This window comes from Lacerta agilis, chromosome 12, assembly GCF_009819535.1.
Source record: "Lacerta agilis isolate rLacAgi1 chromosome 12, rLacAgi1.pri, whole genome shotgun sequence".
Taxonomy (NCBI): domain Eukaryota; kingdom Metazoa; phylum Chordata; class Lepidosauria; order Squamata; family Lacertidae; genus Lacerta; species Lacerta agilis.
This window is the reverse complement of record NC_046323.1, coordinates 31,700,393-31,720,419: the sequence shown is the minus strand read 5'-3', so window position 1 is coordinate 31,720,419 and position 20,027 is coordinate 31,700,393. Positions and strand designations below refer to the sequence as shown.

Sequence of the window (20,027 nt, the reverse complement as noted above, 5' to 3'; positions counted from 1 at the left end):
GAGCCATTTGGGGAGATAGGTCTGGAAAACAAAGGGACTTGGGAGTCTGCAACCTGCAGGGAACCTGCAAGGAAAGCTCCAGTGGTGAGCCTCCCTGCCTACCCACACAGCGGGATGTTGGCAACTTCCACTGACCATTCATCTGCCCTTCCCAGAAGATTAGGATTGCTTGCTAAAACAAGTGGTGTTTTTTCCTTTTTATTACAAGGCAAGTTGAAATTCTAAAGGTTCTTAAAATATGGCACAAGTTCTCCCTGTTAACACACTTAAATGAGAAGTAACTTGAGCTGATTTGGGTGTGAATTTGATATACTTTATATATTTCCCAAAGCAAAGCTAATGTGCTGGCTGTAGCCAGCAAATAAAACTAATATTTTAAGTTAACTAATCACAAAATGAAACTTGAACTGCAGAGTTAACTGCCTTTGACCTTTTTCACATTTTTTTACTTGATTGTTTATAGATTTAAAGTCTCCAGTGCTTTTGCATAAGGTTGCTATTTTGGATCGTAGAGCAGATAGAGAATTATAAACTTTTGAGAGATCTTTTGTTGGAATGGGGGCATGATGGAATGTTGCAACAAAGGAAGTTGCTCGTTTTTGTATCAATACAGTGTATTTAAAATTATGCTGAGTAAGAGGAGAATGTAAAATGCAACATGTATCCATGAAGGTAGTGGTTTTTAAAAAGTAGATTACAACATTTTTTATTCTTACAAGCTACATGACTAGTAACTTTGCAATATATATTTATATAAAATATGGTGTTTTCTTATGAAGCAATTTTAACAAGCCACCCCAACTGCTTTTCTGGTAGAAGTATGCATATAATTCCAGTTACATCTGGCCATATGTTTCAAGTGACTTAATATTTATTTATTTATTTGTTTGTTCATTCATTCATATACAATCTTCTATCCTACCCTTTTGGTGCCTTTGTGCCACTCAAGGTGAGCTTCAATACCATAATATAAAATCACAGTGCAATAAAAATATATTAAACTGTAAAGAATCAAGCAATAAAAATACATAAAATATACATCAGGTAAAACACACATCAAAGACAAGTTAAAAGCAGCAGCTGCAGGTAAAAATGATCTTAACTGGTTAAAGCTGGCCAAAATAAAATAATAAATTAATGCACCATTAGCAAACTATTCCTGTTCCCCCCAAAAACATAAAAAACACTCCTATTGCAATATGTCAGTGTACTTAAGAATTCCACTGGGCAAGGGTGTAGGAAGAAGGAAGTTGGACTTGGCTGTCCTGGCACAAAATGATTGTTTTATTGATGTGTGTATATGAGTGTTTGTGGCTGAAGTGAGCCAAAACACGAGGGCGGCTTACATTTTCCATTGTTTATTTAGATTAATAGATTGGCTGGCTGGTATTTCTTGAGCCTGGCAATTCCCAGTTGTTCTTTCTCCTCCAGACATGTCATATAGAGGAACAGCAACTTGTCATGGTGATAGAATTCTGATGAAAAGAAACACAGATGAGAAGGAAAAAGAACTTGAAGCTCTGGAAGCCAAACCTGCATTTTGGATTTGTGCAGTTATTGTTGAGCACAGATGCCTGCTGTGTAGGCGCTACTTGTAACTGGTACTTTATTTTATTTTGTAAAAGACGGTTGTACTAGTTATTTTAGGCCTTGGCTGCAAGCTCAGTAGCAGTTTGTGGCTGCAAATAATATACAGGCACTTGAAAAACAGGCTCTACAAAGCAGAAGTACAGAATATTGTTGGCCTCGCTGTAATAGCTAGAAAGGTAGAGTTTTAACATTACCACAGATAATTTAAGTTCTGTATTTAAGAGATTTTCCTACAATTTTCATGTTCTGCTAGTTTTCCTTTAGCTTTTTAAACTGAGATCATTTAGCAGCACCTCAGTCAGACTTCCAGGTACAACTTGAGAAGATTTCGTAAAGTTCTTCAAACATTTCTACTGAGATGAGGAACTTGGACAGGAAGCTGTGTTAACAAAATGCCTTTCTTGTATTAAGGAGTGATTGATTGATTGATTGATTGATTGATCAAGGTGGTGAACATGGTTCTGCTCCCCATTTCATCCTCACAACAACCTTGTGAGCTCTAGGTTAGGCTAAGAGATGGTGACTGGCACAATGTCACCCAGTGAGCGTCATGGCTGAGTGGGGATTCGAACCCTGGTCTCCCAGCACTCTTAACTGTTACATAATAATTCTTATATTGTATATTGCATGAGCACCTTTTCTACTCCTGTTCATCAGATAGTAGTAAACAAAGATCAAAACCTATACTGTGGCTTAAAATTGCAAACTAGTTTTGCTTTTAACTCCACGCAGAAAAGACAATGGCCAAATCTTTTTAAAGTCAATTATCACATTCACAGCTTTCCCCTGTAATTTTTCCTTTTTAATGAGAAATATGTTTCCTAAATGTTACAGTTGATTCTTGTTACCCGATGTATTGCTCATTTTCCATATTAAGACTAAAATGGCCTTTAGTATTTCATTGCATTAGTAAAGGCCCTCTGGGGAACTAATGAACTATTATTGATTTATTTTAGTCCAATTGTTCCCAAACTTTCACTCCAGTTGGTTATGGTCCTATGTATTTAAATAATTAGCTTCTGGCCCATATGCATTCTCCTTATTATTATAATTTTGCCTATAATTCCTTTTGTTGCATACCCAGTCATGCTGTTACTCAACTATTTGCAATTCAGAGTTGTCTTTAAATTATTTGCTATTACTCTCAAATACTAATCAGAATATATTTACTGTTTCAGTGCATCACACTCACATATTTGTTGCAGACTTGTAACATTAGCAGAAGTTATCTTCATAGAGAATATTTACATGGTAACAAAGTTAGGTTCATTAAATGAAAAACTAGAAACAGGAAAGCAAAGTGAAAGTCAGCCAGCTGTTAAATTGTATACATGCACAATTTCATGATGATTCCAGTTTTACAATAACATTGATAGGATATTAGTACTGCTGAGGAAGAGCGGCTTTTTAGTATTAAACTCTGTACTGTAATGTGTGGTTTATATTTTAAGTGGAGTTTTCAAACATTGCCTCCAGAGCAAAAGGTTGACAGAACATATTTAAAGTATAAGAGGTGTTGTTGTTTTTATTTTTTAAAAAAGTATGGTGCTATCATTGTGAATAAAATGCATGCACTTTTTTTAAAAAAAATCAAAATCACTGTTTTTTAGCTTCTAATTAGTAATGGGGAAATATGCTGAAACACCTTGGGCTGCCCCTGCAAGCAGGAAATCTCTAACCATGGTCTCCATTTAGTCTGAGCAGGAAAAGTAGCAGATTTAGAACAAGCTGGGATCCAGAATCATGGTTTGAAGATTCTAGTGTCTTCCAAAGCTGGTAACCATAGTTCTTTGTTGTTCAGTCGTTCAGTCATGTCCGACTCTTTGTGACCCCATGGACCAGAGCACGCCAGGCACGCCTATCCTTCACTGCCTCTCGCAGTTTGGCCAAACTCATGTTAGTAGCTTCAAGAACACTGTCCAACCATCTCATCCTCTGTCGTCCCCTTCTCCTTGTGCCCCCCATTTTTCCCAACATCAGGGTCTTTTCCAGGGAGTCTTCTCTTCTCATGAGGTGGCCAAAGTACTGGAGCCTCAACTTCAGGATCTGTCCTTGTAGTGAGCACTCAGAGCCGATTTCCTTGAGAATGGGTAGGTTTGATCTTCTTGCAGTCCATGGACTCTCAAGAGTGTCCTCCAGCACCATAATTCAAAAGCATCAATTCTTCGGCGATCAGCCTTCTTTATGGTCCAGCTCTCACTTTCGTACATTACTACTGGGAAAACCATAGCTTTAACTATACGGACCTTTGTCGGCAGGGTGATGTCTTTGCTTTTTAAGATGCTGTCTAGGTTTGTCATTGCTTCTCTCCCAAGAAGGAGGCGTCTTCTAATTTCGTGACTGCTGTCACCATCTGCAGTGATCATGGAACCCAAGAAAGTGAAATCTCTCACTGCCTCCATTTCTTCCCCTTCTATTTGCCAGGAGGTGATGGGACCAGTGGCCATGATCTTAGTTTTTTTGATGTTGAGCTTCAGACCATATTTTGCGCTTTCCTCTTTCACCCTCATTAAAAGGTTCTTCAATTCCTCCTCACTTTCTGCCATCAAGGTTGTATCATCAGCATATGTGAGGTTGTTGATATTTTTTCCGGCAATCTTAATTCCAGTTTGGGATTCATCCAGCCCAGCCTTTCGCATGATGAATTCTGCATATAAGTTAAATAAGCAGGGAGACAATATACAGCTTTGTCGTACTCCTTTCCCAATTTTGAACCAATCAGTTGTTCCAGATCCAGTTCTAACTGTAGCTTCTTGTCCCACATAGAGATTTCTCAGGAGGCAAATGAGGTGATCCGGCACTCCCATTTCTTTAAGGACTTGCCATAGTTCGCTGTGGTCGACACAGTCAAATGCTTTTGCATAGTCAATGAAGCAGAAGTAGATGTTTTTCTGGAACTCTCTAGCTTTCTCCATAATCCAGCGCATGTTTGCAATTTGGTCTCTGGTTCCTCTGCCCCTTCGAAATCCAGCTTGCACTTCTGGGAGTTCTCGGTCCACATACTGCTTAAGCCTGCCTTGTAGAATTTTAAGCATAACCTTGCTAGCGTGTGAAACGAGTGCAATTGTGCAGTAGTTAGAGCATTCTTTGGCACTGCCCTTCTTTGGGATTGGGATGTAGACTGATCTTCTCCAATCCTCTGGCCACTGCTGAGTTTTCCAAACTTGTTGGCATATTGAGTGTAGCACCTTAACAGCATCATCTGTTAGGATTTTAAATAGTTCAGCTGGAATATCATCACTTCCACTGGCCTTGTTGTTAGCAAGGCTTTCTAAGGCCCATTTGACTTCACTCTCCAGGATGTCTGGCTCAAGGTCAGCAACCACACTACCTGGGGTGTATGAGACCTCCATATCTTTCTGGTATAGTTCCTCTGTGTATTCTTGCCACCTCTAACTTTCATGGATCACTGCCTTGTCGTGGCGAAGGGGCTTGAATTACTCAGGGAAGCTATGGACAGGTCAAGAAGGACAGGTCATAGTGGAGAGTTTGGACCAAACGTGATCCACCTGGAGAAGGAACTGGCAAGCCACTCCAGTATCCCTGCCAAGAAAACTCCATGGACAAAGACAACCATAGTTCTAGTTTCCTCTAAACTAGCAAACCACAGTCCATTAGAGGCTTCCTGGTTTGATTTCTCTTGCTGCAAAGGCATGTCGTGCATTGATTAAGTCCCATTAATATCTTAGTTTATAGAGCTGAGATAAGATTGTCAGAACATTGCCACTGTAAACTTCAGTAGGTGGAACATGGGCTTTTGGTCTGAGTCTCTTCTAGCCTTGTGGTCAGTCTAATGAAGCCCACTTTATCAGGCAAGTCTGCATGTTACTCCACTCAAATTATGAACTAGTGAATTTTTGGAATTTTGAACCTCCTTAAAGACTATTCTCCTGACCTGTATCAATATAGCCCCCCTAATCAGCTGTCAATACAGTTATCATATTCAAGCTAGTGTCTTCTGAGTATTTAAGAATATAAGTCATTTGAGAAATACAGATGTTTGGTCCTTTCTAATCCCATGTCTTCATACAGAATGAGCCATTTGAAACATTTAAGTAATCAGAATTTAAAACTGCAGTTGTGTACATCATGAGGGTGGAAGGGGATACCACTTGACTTTTGAAGCACTAGGAAATCTGGATAATAGAGATGAAAGATTCTACTGAGTGTTGTGCCCTTTCCTGTAACATGCATCGATTGCAGCATTAATATTTGAAAATTAGTACACAAAGGTGGATGGCAAGCATTTGTAATTGATTAATTCTGAATAATAAGTATCCCTTGCATTCTGTGCTTACATCCATTAGCACAGATTAGAATCACTACTCAACATGTAAAGTTGTGTTGAAGGTGTGGAGAATAACACACATGCTTTTAACTGCATTATTTATGTTCACAAAGGACTGTTTAAAGTGATTAAGAAGAATTTAATTGGCATTAAATTATCTTGGGTATGCATTGTATGTAGAATTTATTGCATGGCAGAAGTACACAAAGCAAAACATAAACAGCACAGCTGCTTCACCTATTACTTTATCAGTTTTGTGTTGCGCTAATGATAGGCATGGCGATTAGGTGATGTGCCTTGACTTCTGACAACTGCCTCATGGTTGTCTTGTTACTGTAGAGAATTGGCACAGGGGCAGGGTGCTGTTTTGGTGACTTTTTTTTTAATCTGGCAAAAAGAGCAAGATCTGAAATTCACCTTACTGGATTGTCATGAAACTATCACTATAGATCTTCAGACCGAATAAGTAATAATATTCAAATATTACATGCTCATCTGGCTATCTTTCCCATTACCTTTTTACTTTATGTTCGCTTCATAAAAGTTATAATGATCGCTAATACAAGCAGCACTGACTTTTGGAAGAGCGCGTGGCTTCCTGTAGTGTAACCATGGAAACAGACAAGGAATCCTTAAACAAAGTGATCACACATGCTGTGCTAATTAATCCTGTCCTACAGTTTTTCCTCAGCTGGAGGAAGCAGTTAGATAAATTTTGCACGAGTTAGCATGTTTGGATGTACAAACAATATGAAATATGTTGCCATGTCTAGGTTATCAATCAAAAGATGGGGAAAGCCAACAATGCTGTAACTTGTCATTCATTTGTACCTTTTGTTGTGCCCCAGAAGATGTGGGTTTTTTTTAAGATTTCTGAGAGTAATAGTACTGTATACCTAAAAGGTTGAACTACTAGTATTTGATGTTCTGCATAACTGCTGAATGATGCACAATTATTTTAAACATGTAGCCCAACCTTATTATTATTATTATTAAATATGTTGTTATTAAACATGTTGAAATGAAATAGAAGAAAAGCTTACAGTATTAAAATATAGAATCAATAAAGTAAAGGTAATAGATAGCATGAAAGTGATAAAACCAAGAAAAAGAAACAAAGCATAATCAGTTCTTTAGAATTTAGAACATCCCAAAGTCACATTGTATCTTTTGAAGAAGGAGCATTTTTTTTTAACATTTGGGGAATCACATTTGCTGCAAAAGTATTTTGTCTTTGTCCTGTTTGTTTTGAGCTCAGGAAGGGTGTCAGCTTAGACATTAAGGTATATCCCCACATTCTATCTATCCATTGATTAATGCTAGTGTTTCCTGAGACCTTTAGTTATTTGCATGTAATATTCTGGTGGCAGCTGCTAGATAGCAAAATAATTCTGTGCTGTTTTTTATTAATTCATCCATATAATTTAATAGGCTCAGCCTTTATAACTGCCAAGCAGTTACGCCTTTCTAGAATATTTCATGCTCAGTTCATCCCACCTGGTCATCTGCATGCTCTGGTATTTTTCTTTTTTTGCTATTTTCAAAACATGTTACCAAATATAGCATAAATATAAACTACAGTAGGAAAAACCCATCTTCAAATTTACAGCAGATAAACTAGCTTTCAGTTTTTTCTAAATAGAATTCATATTCAGCAACTGGTTCCATAAGCCTGTACCTCCTCTCTTACTCTGAGAAAATAATTTTCGAATTTTCATTATGAACCACACAACACACTAAGCAGAGCATGGCAGCAAAAAGGACTGGTGAGGAGCAAAGCTACTGGGATTTTGCCACTGGGATTCTGCATGCTCACACTTTTTGGCTTAGCATGCCATGTGAACATGCCATTTTCTCTCCATTCCTTAAACTGTGGTGGCTTTTAATTTTTGTCACAATTTTTAGCCATATTCTATCAAAATCTAAATCTGTACCAATACCTTCTTGTAATATAAAAGAGCAGTCACAGAATCCAATCAAATATTGATTCCTGTAATAATTTGTATAATCTTGATCACTCTTCACCAACTATTAAAGATCCTTTAACTTAAGATGCCAGGGATTGAACCTGGAACCCTTTGCATGCAGGTATTTTAATTATCACAATGCTTTTGAAATTATAGTGGCTGTGCTGCTGTTAAAATACATTTGAGCCTAGTAAATACCTTTTGAAGAGAATCACAATGACCTGTGCCACACTGAGCTAAGCCATAGTTTTACATAACATGCTGTCCAAACCCAGGCTTGTGGTTTAGCGCTCACCAGACTAACCACAAACTGTAACCAAGGTTTGTTCCGTGGCTGCAGCTTGTGGTTTGTCCAGAAGTGCTAAACCTCAACCCTGGGTTCAGATCCCACACTAAGCCAAACTGTGACTTATCTCAATGTGACATAGCAGTAAAACAACCAAGGAAGAATTAAGCACTGGGATCTCGGCTTAGTGTGAAACAGATCAATTGGGGGGGGGGGGGTTTACTTCAGTTTATTTCCAAGCTGATAATTACTCAGCTACCTTTGTTTACTATTAGAATAAATGGTTTTAGAAGGAATGATGTTGCTCTTCTCAGATATGCCTAGAGTGGAATTTTAGCTTCACAAGTCCTATGAGGTAGTGACTTGCTGTTCTGTTTGTTTCACAGTTGAAAAGGAATTTGACTTATTGCATCCAAGACCAGCAGTCTTACTCTTAGCACAGAGCAGTATGTTAAATGTTCAAGGTTAAGGGCAGATGGCATATATTTTTCCTAGCAGTACTGTATGCAGATATACTGTATGTGCCTGAAGCTTTAAATGTTACTCAGTGTATGAGCTATTTAGCTCTCTGTTTAATCCATTAGTTGTCTTGAGTTACACAGGTTATGTTCCCTGTGCCAAATGCTAACATTTAAGGATTCATCTCTTAGTTTTTTATTAAATAGTTTAAAAAATTGTGCCTAATACTTCCTCTTTTTAAACATGAAAAACTAGATCCTAAATAAAAATAATAATGACAGCCCTATAATGACTGAAACAATAATGCAGTCACTTGATATTTCATGATCTGTAGCTTTGTTTTGTGATGTGTTGAATGATAGAAATGGATATGTTTTTTTCTCTGATTAACTTAACACATGGCCAGAAGAAACACAATCTACTTTTTCAAGCAGACTCATATTACACATACCTTTTAAAGATCTAACGTGACCTTTATTTCTTTATATGCTGATTTTCTTTGTTGTGCTTGTATTTGCTCTTTAGGACTTGCAAGAGCCAAATCTGTCCCTAGTCATACATACTCTAATGAAGTGGTTACCCTGTGGTACAGACCTCCAGATGTCCTCTTAGGCTCAACAGAATATTCCACCTGCCTTGATATGTGGTAAGAATACAGTGCGTTTACAGGGTCCATATGTTCTAACTTGCTGTGACTTTGATTTGTTAGACAAACAGTGGGCTTGACAAGCAAAGATTGCAATCTAGTTCATGCTGACCTAGGAAAAAGCCCCATTGAACTCAGTGGAACTTATTTTGGAATACATGTGCATAGGAGTTCTCTGTAAGATAAAGCAGTACACTGTTTGTAGACTAAAGTTTCCAGATACTGTTTCTGTAAGAAATCTCTATGCTCTCTCCAATGGTTAACTATCTTATCTTCGTCTCATACTTCAACCAAAAAAGGCTCTCAGGTGGACTTACAGTTAAAAACAATAAAAAAATTAGATAATCCCTGCCCTCAGGCTTATAATCTAAAAGACGTAGCACAAAAGGGGGAAAAAAGACTGGGTAAACTCAGGTACCGGTTCTTAGTTAGAAACTTTATGTGACCAGCTTGGATGGGAGCAATTTGGGTAGCTCGATTGCGTAACTCCTGCTAGGTGGCAGATGAAGAAGAAGTAGCCAAAGACAGCTGCTGTCTTACAGATGGGATAAACCAGTTCATCTTCATTCCTTCCACTCCTGCCCAATGGAATGGCTGCTGTCAGGTCAGGTGGCAGTTGAGAAAGAGTCAAAGTTACCGTATTTTTTGCTCCATAAGATGCACTTTTTCCCTCCTAGAAAGTAAGGGAAATGTTGGTGCGTCTTATGGAGCAAAGGCTCCCTGTCAAGCAAGTGGTGAGAGGCAGTGGGCGGCGGGCAGCGGAGGAGATGCTGCTCGTTCCTCCCCGCTGCCTCCGTTTGCAAAAGCAGACTTGTTTTTGCGAACGGAGGCTGTGGGGAGGATCCAGCAACATCTGCTCCACTGCTGTCCCCTGCCTCTGCCGCGTTCGGCGGGGGACGGCAGCGGAGATGCTGCTAGATCTTCCCTGCCACCTCCGTTCGCAAAAACAGGCTTGTTTTTGCGAATGGAGGCTTCGGGGAGGATCCAGCAGCATCTGCTCCGCTGCCTGCTGCCGCTCCCCCTCCGCCGCATTCGGCGGGGGGTGGCAGCGGAGGTGCTGCTAGATCCTCCCTGCCACCTCCTTTCCCAAAAACAGGCTTGTTTTGTGAACGCAGGCTGCGGGGAGCATCCAGCAGCATCTGCTCCGCTGCTGCCCCCCGCCTCCACCACATTCGGCGAGAGGCAGGGGGCAGTAGCGGAGATGCTGTTCGTCCCCCACCCCCCGCTCACAAAAGCAGGCTTTTGCGAGCAGGGGGAGGTGGGCATCAGCGGAGATGCTGTTCATTCCTCCCCGCCGCCCCCACTCGCAAAAGCCTGCTTTTGTCTTCCAGCGCTTTGCTGCCACTCCTTGTCCCACACCACCTGAGACAAGTTTCTCACTCTGCCTAATGACAGGGCTGGCTGGTCCTAAACATTGGCACACAATTGTGTAAAAACAATGAGCATTAAGACAAAACAGTGTTACCTGGGACATTGAGCATATCATCAAGCAAAAACAATACCCATTTCTAATATTTCAACTGTACAGTGATTTTTTTTATTTTTTTTATTAAGTATGTAGTATGGGAATTAGTTGCACTTTGCCTCCACCTGCAGCTTCTCTGTTGGAAGGAAGGAGGGTATTGGTTACACTGCCTAGCACTGGAGTGCTATATTCTGTTCCTTCCTGATGACAGATGCTGCATCAGCTCTGTTTTCATGTGTGACTTAGGGAAAAGGCAAAGGTCATGCTTATCTACCCTGTGGCCAGGATCGTCCAGTGGCTTGGTTGTAGAGTAGCAGTGCCTCTCATTTTTTTCTGTAATTCAATAAAGCAAGCCATAATACCCATTCCACCACCGGCTGAATGAAGCATTGGCCCTTACCTGTTGAAAGAAAGGCTGAAGCATAAAGGGCAGACTTATTGCAACAGCAGTAGATCTCTCTCTCTCCCCCCCCCCCACTCCCAATATAATAGTTGAATTTAACAGCAAAAGGGACTCATGAATGAGGGCTACTGAAGCCTGGTGTGCTACTGAAGCCTACCATAAGTTACCACCTGTGTCCAGGCACTCTTATCAGAGCTGAGCATGCTTCTGGTATTTGAAACTCATCTGAAAATAAAGGTGACTGGGAAGATAGAGTTCTGTACTCCAAAATGGCACATCTTGGTGTTAAAACTGCCCCCCCCTCCTACGTAGATAGGATCATGGATAGTGTTTGCTGCCATCACATCTAGTTTGGCTCTAATTTTTTGCTGCTAGGAGTAGGGGGCTGTGTGTGATCCCTGGGTTCCTTAGGAGGAAGGTTCAGGATATAAATTTAATAAATAATAATTTTGAAAATTCATATTAATGGATGTATAAATTCTGATTTTATTCTCAGGAAGAAGATGCTCTTTTGGGAGGGTGTGAAAGATATTAAGGATTTAATTGACTGTGTAGCATTATTCAGACAAAAATGATCATCAAATTAAAATTTTATTATATAAATGCAAAGGTCATGGTTCTGACAGGAATGCTGCAGTAATTTTGAAACATTAATAGAGATGCTCTAATTTAGTACAGAATTGATGTCTTTCTAATACCAAATGGAGACTTCCCCTTCAACCATTATATATTACTATTGCCAAGGTGAAAACTGGTCCTAGCAGGGGAACACAAAAATAATGTATTTAATAATAGTCATGAAATATTGATGTTCCCTGATGTAGGACCTTTAACACAAGTCAAAAAGACATATAAAGGGTGCTTTTCAATAAGAATGCTTTGTTCCAGATGAAAAATGAGGCAGTACTGATTGCATCTGTCAAATATATGAATCCAATAAAATGACAAATAATTCATCTTCTGGAAAATACTGAACAAATCACAAGATGAGGTTGCAGTGAAGAGCAGACAGATCAAATAGCTGACAGATGAAAAGTATTCCTTTTCTGAGTGTCTTTGTTGATGTGCAGAGTAAAAGTATTATGCTGTGTTCATCTAATGTTAGCACCCAGATCTGAAACATTTCATGGAAGTGTTCATTGATTTCAACAGAATCTATTATATTGGATTCTGGAGATTATACTAATGCTACAAGTGCTTCATATTTGTTGTCATAAATGTTTATTGTTCCACATATAGATTGCTGTGTATACATTGTGTATTGGATGAGTTTCACTTTATGCTTGGAGAATAACTGATATACCTCAGTTGGGAAATTTCTTATTGTGTCACATTGGCTTCTGGGCCCGGGCCCAGGCCCAGGTTATACTTTTCCTGTAGCATGTGACTATCCCCTCTAATTAGAGTTTTCTACTTTGAAGGCTTCAAGATACGGGGCACAGTACAGCTGTGAGATGTTATTTGTGAGGCACCTTGCATTGTGCCAGTGGTCTAAGTTTTGCAAGACATTAGGTTCATTTCAGCTTTGTGATTAACTGTGTTGTTTGTTACAAAAAAAAAAAAAAAAAAAAGCCACACAACCTTACACATTTTATAACTACTGTCTGGTGAACACCACAACTAGGTTGGCTCCTAGCAGAGCTTTAAATTGTGCTTCTCAAATGGCATCATCGTGCAACATGGAAAACTTCTAAATTTCATTTGGGGAATTGGCTGACTGCTATTCAAAACAAAAGGTCAAAAGCTCCAAGGCCAAGCCTTACGGCTTTATAAGTAAGTTTCTGAATGATTTTAGTTTCTGATTGTTGTTAAACATTTAATATACCATCTTTATAAGCGCCTGTTTGACTAATAACTTTTAACTAATGGTTACCTAATCATCTAAATTTTCCATCTGAACTATCTGCCTGTGAAGAATGATGCCAGCTTTGGCTAATGCCATAGGAGAGTGGTTCTCAACTGGTGGTCTGCGGATCCCAGGGGTTCCGTTTAACTCAACTAGGGGGTTCACAGCACCATTCACACAACAAAAACTACCATATAGATATCAAAAGTAGGTGGTGTATGGCTTGGCCTTTGTAAAACAGAGGGTCCACAGTACTTTGCTAATTGGGAACGACTGCTGGGCACTTGTACAAACAAAGTATCAAATTAAAGCCCAGAACAGTAGATTTGCGAAAAACCAATGTGCTAATTTTGCTCCTCTCCAATAAGATAGATAGACAATAAAAGGCAAAAGCCCTGAGGGAAAGGAGTGCTAATGCCTTTGAAACCTCTATAGCAGGGGTCAGCAACCTTTTTCAGCCGTGGGCCGGTCCACCATCCCTCAGACCATGTGGTGGGCCGGACTATATTTTTTTGGGGAAATGAATGAATTCCTATGCCCCACAAATAACCCAGAGATGTATTTTAAATAAAAGCACACATTCTGCTCATGTAAAAACACGCTGATTCCCAGACTGTCCGTGGGCCGGATTGAGAAGGCAATTGGGCCACATTCGGCCCACGGGCCTTAGGTTGCCTACCCCTGCTCTATAGCTATGTGTAAGAGCTTTTGGTTGTACCCATTTCTGGTCATTCTCAGATTAGACCAACTGAAATTAATGGACATGATTAATTTAGGTCCCTTAATTTCAGTGGATCTGCTCTGCATAGATCTTAGTTGGATACAACCCTTTGGTTTGAAATTGATTGGATCTCTTACTTTATTTAAAATATTTATAACCCATTCTTCATCATAATGTGGCATTGGAAAATCATAAGATTTTAAAATAATTTCCAATCCAACCTGTAACACAGTAGAAGAGCAAATAAAATAACCATAGAGTCAAAAGCAGGAGGAGCATCAAGATTAGGATAGCTGATTCAAGTCCCCATAAAGGCCTGTTGAAATAGCCCTTTAACGGATGCTGAAACTCATTAAAGAGTTGGTGCCAATCTTATATAAAGTGGCAGGGCATTCTGCATGTGGTGCCATCACATAATAGACCCTTTAGCTTATTGCTGCATAATAGATGTCCTTAGGCTGCAGAACAACCAAGTGGGTTTCAGCTGCTGATGTTGAAACTTGGCCAAATGTATACAGAAGAAAAGAAGCTCCTCCACGTATCTAGCTTTGTAAGTCTTTACTAACATCCTGAATTTGGCTTGGGAGCAGATTGGTAGCCAGTTACCTCAGGATCAGGGTGACATGATTCCAAAGAGCCAACCTAGTTAGCAGTCAAGCGGCTGCATTTAGCACTGACTGAAGCTTCTGAAACAGCATTAATGACAACCCTACATAGAATACATTACAAAGCTCCAGTAAGAATATTAAAATTTGACCGGGGTGGGGTTGGTGTTGTATGTATGTCCATTTATAAGGGAGGGAAATGGTGAAGGGATGAAATTTAAATTGTACATTTTTATATTGTAAACATGCAAATGATAGTGTGGGGGAGGAAGTGACAGTGCAATGCCTAAAGAAAGGTGTATTTTCTGTTGGTGGGAAGAAGTTTAGCTAGTAAGGGAATAAACAAAACTGTTGGGATGTTGGTCAGCTATTACACAACATTGCTACCTAGTTCTTGGGTGGCTGGGGTATGTTAATGGTAATGTGAGTTGTTTGTATAATACGATCACTTGTATGGAAGTTTTGATAGGGAAAGTAAGCATTCTCCCCCTCACATAGTTATGCAGATCTCAGCTGGTTTTACATAAAGAGAGAATAAAGTTGTCAGCTATTAGTTTACAGTGACACTGTTGGATTACAGTGAAATGCTTCTAGTTATATGTCTTGATGAGTTGAAAAGGAGGCATAGGGACAAGTATTGAAAAGGAAATATAAATATTAACTACTGGGCAGTTTCTGGGAAGCAGGTGGCAGTGGCTGTAAGCTATTCATGCACTTCATTTGTCATTGGAGGGCATTGGGAGAGTAACCAAAAACTAATGATTCATGTACAGTATTAACATTCTCCACTTTTCTCTGCAAATAGCCACTGGCAATTTTAAGAATATTAATGAAGACATACATGCATTAGTGGTTGTGGCTAGCAGTAAGAATCAATGGGGGAATGTTCTGCAATTTACTACTGTCAGCATGTAGAGTGGTAATATGCTGGATGAATTGTGTGACATAAAATAGCATCAAGCATTGCTGTAAGTGCAGTATTTTCTTTTCTTTGTTCAGGCAATTAGTATGTTTTATTTAGCATAATCTCAGGTGTAACATTTGAAAACTTTGATGTTTAATGTCAACAAATCCTGATGTTTTAATACTTTGAGGCTAAAAGGCATTGGTGCGAACTAATACTTAATCTCAATTCCCCCCCCCTTTTTTCCCTTTTTACCTCTACTAGCACTTTCCTTCCTACAATCCTGAGCACTTGCCATGTTTCCAAGCTGGCAAGGGTTGCCCTGTCTGATTTCTGTCTTTCCTTCTCTGTCCCGTGTTAAGAAGATAGAGAGCAATATGGGAAAGACAAGTTTTGTTGCAGCTGGGGCAGATGCACCATGGTGTTTCTCTTCTCTGTGCTCCTCTCAAAAGTCATTCTTCCTCTGGTCATTGCTTTGGATATGGGGCTGTGCATAAAGATGCACTTATATACACAGCTGCATGCAATTCAATTCCCTGGCATGTTTGTCGGCTCTTGAAAGTGCCAGCACCGCTCACCCCAAAATTAGTTATAACACAGAAATAATGGATATTTGCAAAACTTGATTTTTTAAAAGTATTTCCAGTAAACAGTCGGTTAAGGAATTTATACTTGGGAAATTACTTCTATTTTAGTCCAAAAACAAATATTTGAGCTGAGGAGATTTCTCTTTACCTTCAGTACTCACCCTAAAGAATTGCTAATCCATAAGAGGTCAGAATTTTATGATAACTATCAAGCTATTCTTAATTAAACTTCTGCAAAGATGCTGACACTGAACTCTTTATCAGCTGTAATCAGCTGAATTAACTTTCAGCAGAATGATCTTCTGAGATTAGGTTGAGGCATTTTATCTCAAGAAGCATCCTTTGTTCCCACATTTTGGATGGGCAATTAATCCTGTTTTATTGAAGAACATTTTGTTCAGTCCATGAAGAAACCAGTCTCTGGTTTTTCTGCAGATCGTATAGATGTTTCACCTTTTACTATGGCCTGAGAATATATTAAGGTCATTTAAAAAAAGTATTTGGAATGTAAGATTGCTTAGAGTTGCATCTTTATCCTGAAGCAAACCTTTACAGAATTAAAGGTTTCCAAACAAGTGGCTGAATAGCTTTGAGTACTGATTGTTGGGAGAGAATGTACTGTAGTCCATAGGATTTCCATCTCACTTAGCACAAGACCTGTCTATCTCAGGCAGAATTGAAGGGCCTGACCTTAGACCTAAGAGACACACTGGGGATGCTGCTTGTGAACTGCCTATCAACTTCCTTAACTTAGCATCCTGTGGTTGTCTCAAGCATGGTCCTTGAGCTTCTCTGGATCTGTAGAACAGTTTTCTGGGGACCTCCTTGCAATGAAATTGTTTGGGGGGAAATTAAATAGATGATGGAGGAAGACTCACAACAAATTCAAATACGGGCTAGAGGCCACTTTCAGATCTACTCTCACCTGCAGTTGCTTATTCATTGCCTGGAATTTCTTTTCAGTTTGTACCACTTGACAGTGTAAACAGGATTCTTAAATCAGTGAAGTTGTCCATATATGTGCACTTTGGGTTGTACCCAACTGAAGTCTACTCAGATTAGACCCCTTTGAAATTAATGAACTAAAGTTACTTATGTCCATTATTTCAGTGAGTGAACTTTGAATATCACTGGCATTGGCTACAACTCATTTCATGTTGGCTTAGAAGGCAGTGGGAGGTGGAATGGTGGGATTTGGTGGAAATTGTCAACTCATTTTGTTGCAAGGGTTCTAGTCTATTCTGCCAAAAACAGCGGAGTTCAGTAACCCACATCTTTCCAAGCCCTATCTGACAGCATAACTGTCAGGTTTTATTTTTTAACTCTTCATTGCCTACTGATTGCTTGACACTCTACCCAACCCTGATTAACTTTAGGGGCCTTGGAAGGATGATTCAAGATCCATTTGTCACAGCCAGTGGTCAGGGATGATGGAAGTTGTGGTCCAATAATGTTTTGAGGGACAGCTTAACTACTCCTGCTTTAAATCTTTTGTGCCAAAGTCTCCCAACACCCCCTGCTTTAAAAAAAACACACTAGAGGATTTTAGAGAGTAAAAATTCACAGAAGCTAAAGTCTTTCCTCTTGTTGTTGCATCACATGACATCTCTTCTGAAACAATTTACATAAGCATTATTAGTAGAGAGTGCATCCTGTTGTCCAGTAGTTCCACAGTCGAAATACTTATTTAAACATTATGTATTGTGTTGATGTTAGTTTTAGTTCCATCATTGCTGTGGTAAATGCAAGGCTTCTAGAAAATTAAGAGGAACAGTTGAAGCACAGTATTAAGTTAGTATGGCCATATGTTCCCACCAGTACATGTAATAGGCTTAGTTATGCTTGCTGTCATGAGAGAGCAAGGCACACATTTCTGCATCATATGGTTGTCACTCCAGCTTCAGTTGTTTTGATGTTTTGTTTTTTAATGCAAGGGTTCTATTACCTTCTGCCAAGAAACAGTATTAGGATAGCTACATGTGATGTTAGTTTGAGGTTAATTCAACAACAACAACAACAACCATTGGACACTAGCATGTTTTAAGAGCCTGAGGATACTGTTTTCTGGCAAGTCAGGAAGATGCAGGCAGCTATAGACAGATTTGGCATACCTCGTTTCAGGTTGCCCAGTTGTAGGGCCTTTTTGCGGGGAGATAAGTATCAAAACTTGGTTCTGGACCACTCTTTGTATGTGATCAGTGCTATAATTGGTTATATACCTCTCAATGGAGGTTGTCAGAAGAACAGAAAAGGTGATCCTCAAGACCACATTAACAGCATAATGAACAATGCTCCAAAATCCCCCCTCCTCCTGTATTACAGTGTTGGGCTTTTAGATTTTTATTTTTGTAATCCTGATTACGACTACCAGTATTTTTTTTTGTAAAGCCCCCTTGTGAAACACCAGTGATCCACTTCCATCCAATGTAAACAACACTGAGGTAGATGAGACAATGACAAGGCAACATTCTATGTACAGTTATTTGTCCTCTTTTAGTAAACCTTATATTTGATCATTTGAACACAGCCTGTAATGTCTGACCAGTCCCTAAGACAGGATTGGAGAACCTGTGGCACTCAAGATGTTGTTGGATGTCAGCTCCAGTCAGTGTCACCAATGGTCAAGGGTGATGGGAGTTGTAATCCAGCAACAGCTGGAGAACAATAGGTTCTTTACCCCTACTGTAACAACTACTTATCTTTGGCTCATCATTTAAGAAATTTGCAATCTGAATTTACATTTTCAAGAATTGCCATTTTACAAAGAGTCAGTTTACTAAATGATTCACTAAAAAAAATGAAAACTTTAAATTTCTCTATCAATGAAGTTTACCACTTGACATTCATGGATATTTAAAAGTTCCTAGGATCACTCTGATACTTAAAATGAATTAAATGGCCAGTGTTTGGATGCATGAACAGAATTTGAACTACCTGCTTTCAGGATACCTATGTCTGCAAGATCTCTCTCTCCTCCCTCCTCATATGAATACATTATTAAATCACAGTTTTAAATATTGTCTGTGTTTGACAAAGATACATTGGGTTTAATGAAGCATTTACCAAAGTAGGTGACGAATGGCAGCTTCATCAATTCAATCAATTCCTTCCGTATGCCCTAGACAGTTATGGAGAATAATTTCAATCCCATTTTTTAAGCACAAGGAACATAACTAGGGATTAGATATGAAGTGTGTTGTGTGGTCTTTGTCATACTTTAACAATATGCTTCTTTTCAATCTCAGCTATCTTAAACAATATTTTTTAAGACTGCAGTTGATGAAACTAGATTGTGCACTAAATTTTAGCTATGTATTCTAACTGGGTTAAAAACCAAGACACCTATATCACTAAATGAGTTTTAATTAAAGGGCTCTTTGCCAAATGTGACTCTTAAATATTCCGTTAGGATCTCTTAATTAATGAAAGCAGATTGCATGTTTAAAGAGATGGTGTTTCACTACATGGCACACTTAAAATATGTTACTTTCCACATACAGTGGTACCTCTGGATGCGAACGGGATCCGTTCTGGAGCCCTGTTTGCATCATGAGCAGTCCGCTTCTGCGCATGCGCGGATCGCAATTTGGCGCTTCTGTGCATGCGCGTGACATCATTTGACGCGTCTGCGCATGCGCAAACTGCTGAACCCGGAAGTAACCCATTCCGGTACTTCTGGGTTTGGCACGTTCGCAACCCGCGCCGTTCGCAACCCGCAACGAAAGCAACACGAGGTACGACTGTATATCATTGCCATTTGAAAATACTTTTGAGAATTATTTTCATTCTAGCAATTATGTCATGAACTATTCAGATGTTGTTGGAGTACTGAAATGCATATTTACTTTTAGGTTGTTATGATACATATTCAACCCACATGGAAATGTAGAAAAACGTTTAGCTGAGGCATATCTTATCCAAATGTTGAACCCTATTGTGTAAGAACATCAGTGCTTAGGTCAAATCAGGAACAGTACAATGAAACACAATGCTGCTGTTATAGGTAAATAAAGCTGTGGTCAATGATAAATATGATGGCATACACAGCAATAAACATGCTGCTTCTTTTGTTGCTTTTGCTTTCATTATTTGCAAAGTGAGCATCAGAAACTATAATATTCAGTGGTAAATATCTTTACTATTCAGTGGTAACACAGAACATATAGTCTATATAGTCAGAAGTAACCATCTGGTTCATTCAGAACTAAAACCGTGGCTGTATCTAAAGCAACATTTTAGACATAGCCAGTGAAAATTCTG

The 20,027-nt window shown here is 39.2% G+C and overlaps 1 protein-coding gene across 1 annotated transcript in view; it reads left to right on the top strand.

The window, feature by feature from the left end:
• The window catches only part of CDK14 (cyclin dependent kinase 14), a 224,419-nt gene that overhangs the window by 113,267 nt on the left and 91,125 nt on the right, over nt 1–20,027 (top strand). The window contains 1 exon segment of the mRNA XM_033165618.1: nt 9,116–9,236. Coding sequence (XP_033021509.1) covers nt 9,116–9,236 — 121 coding nt within the window.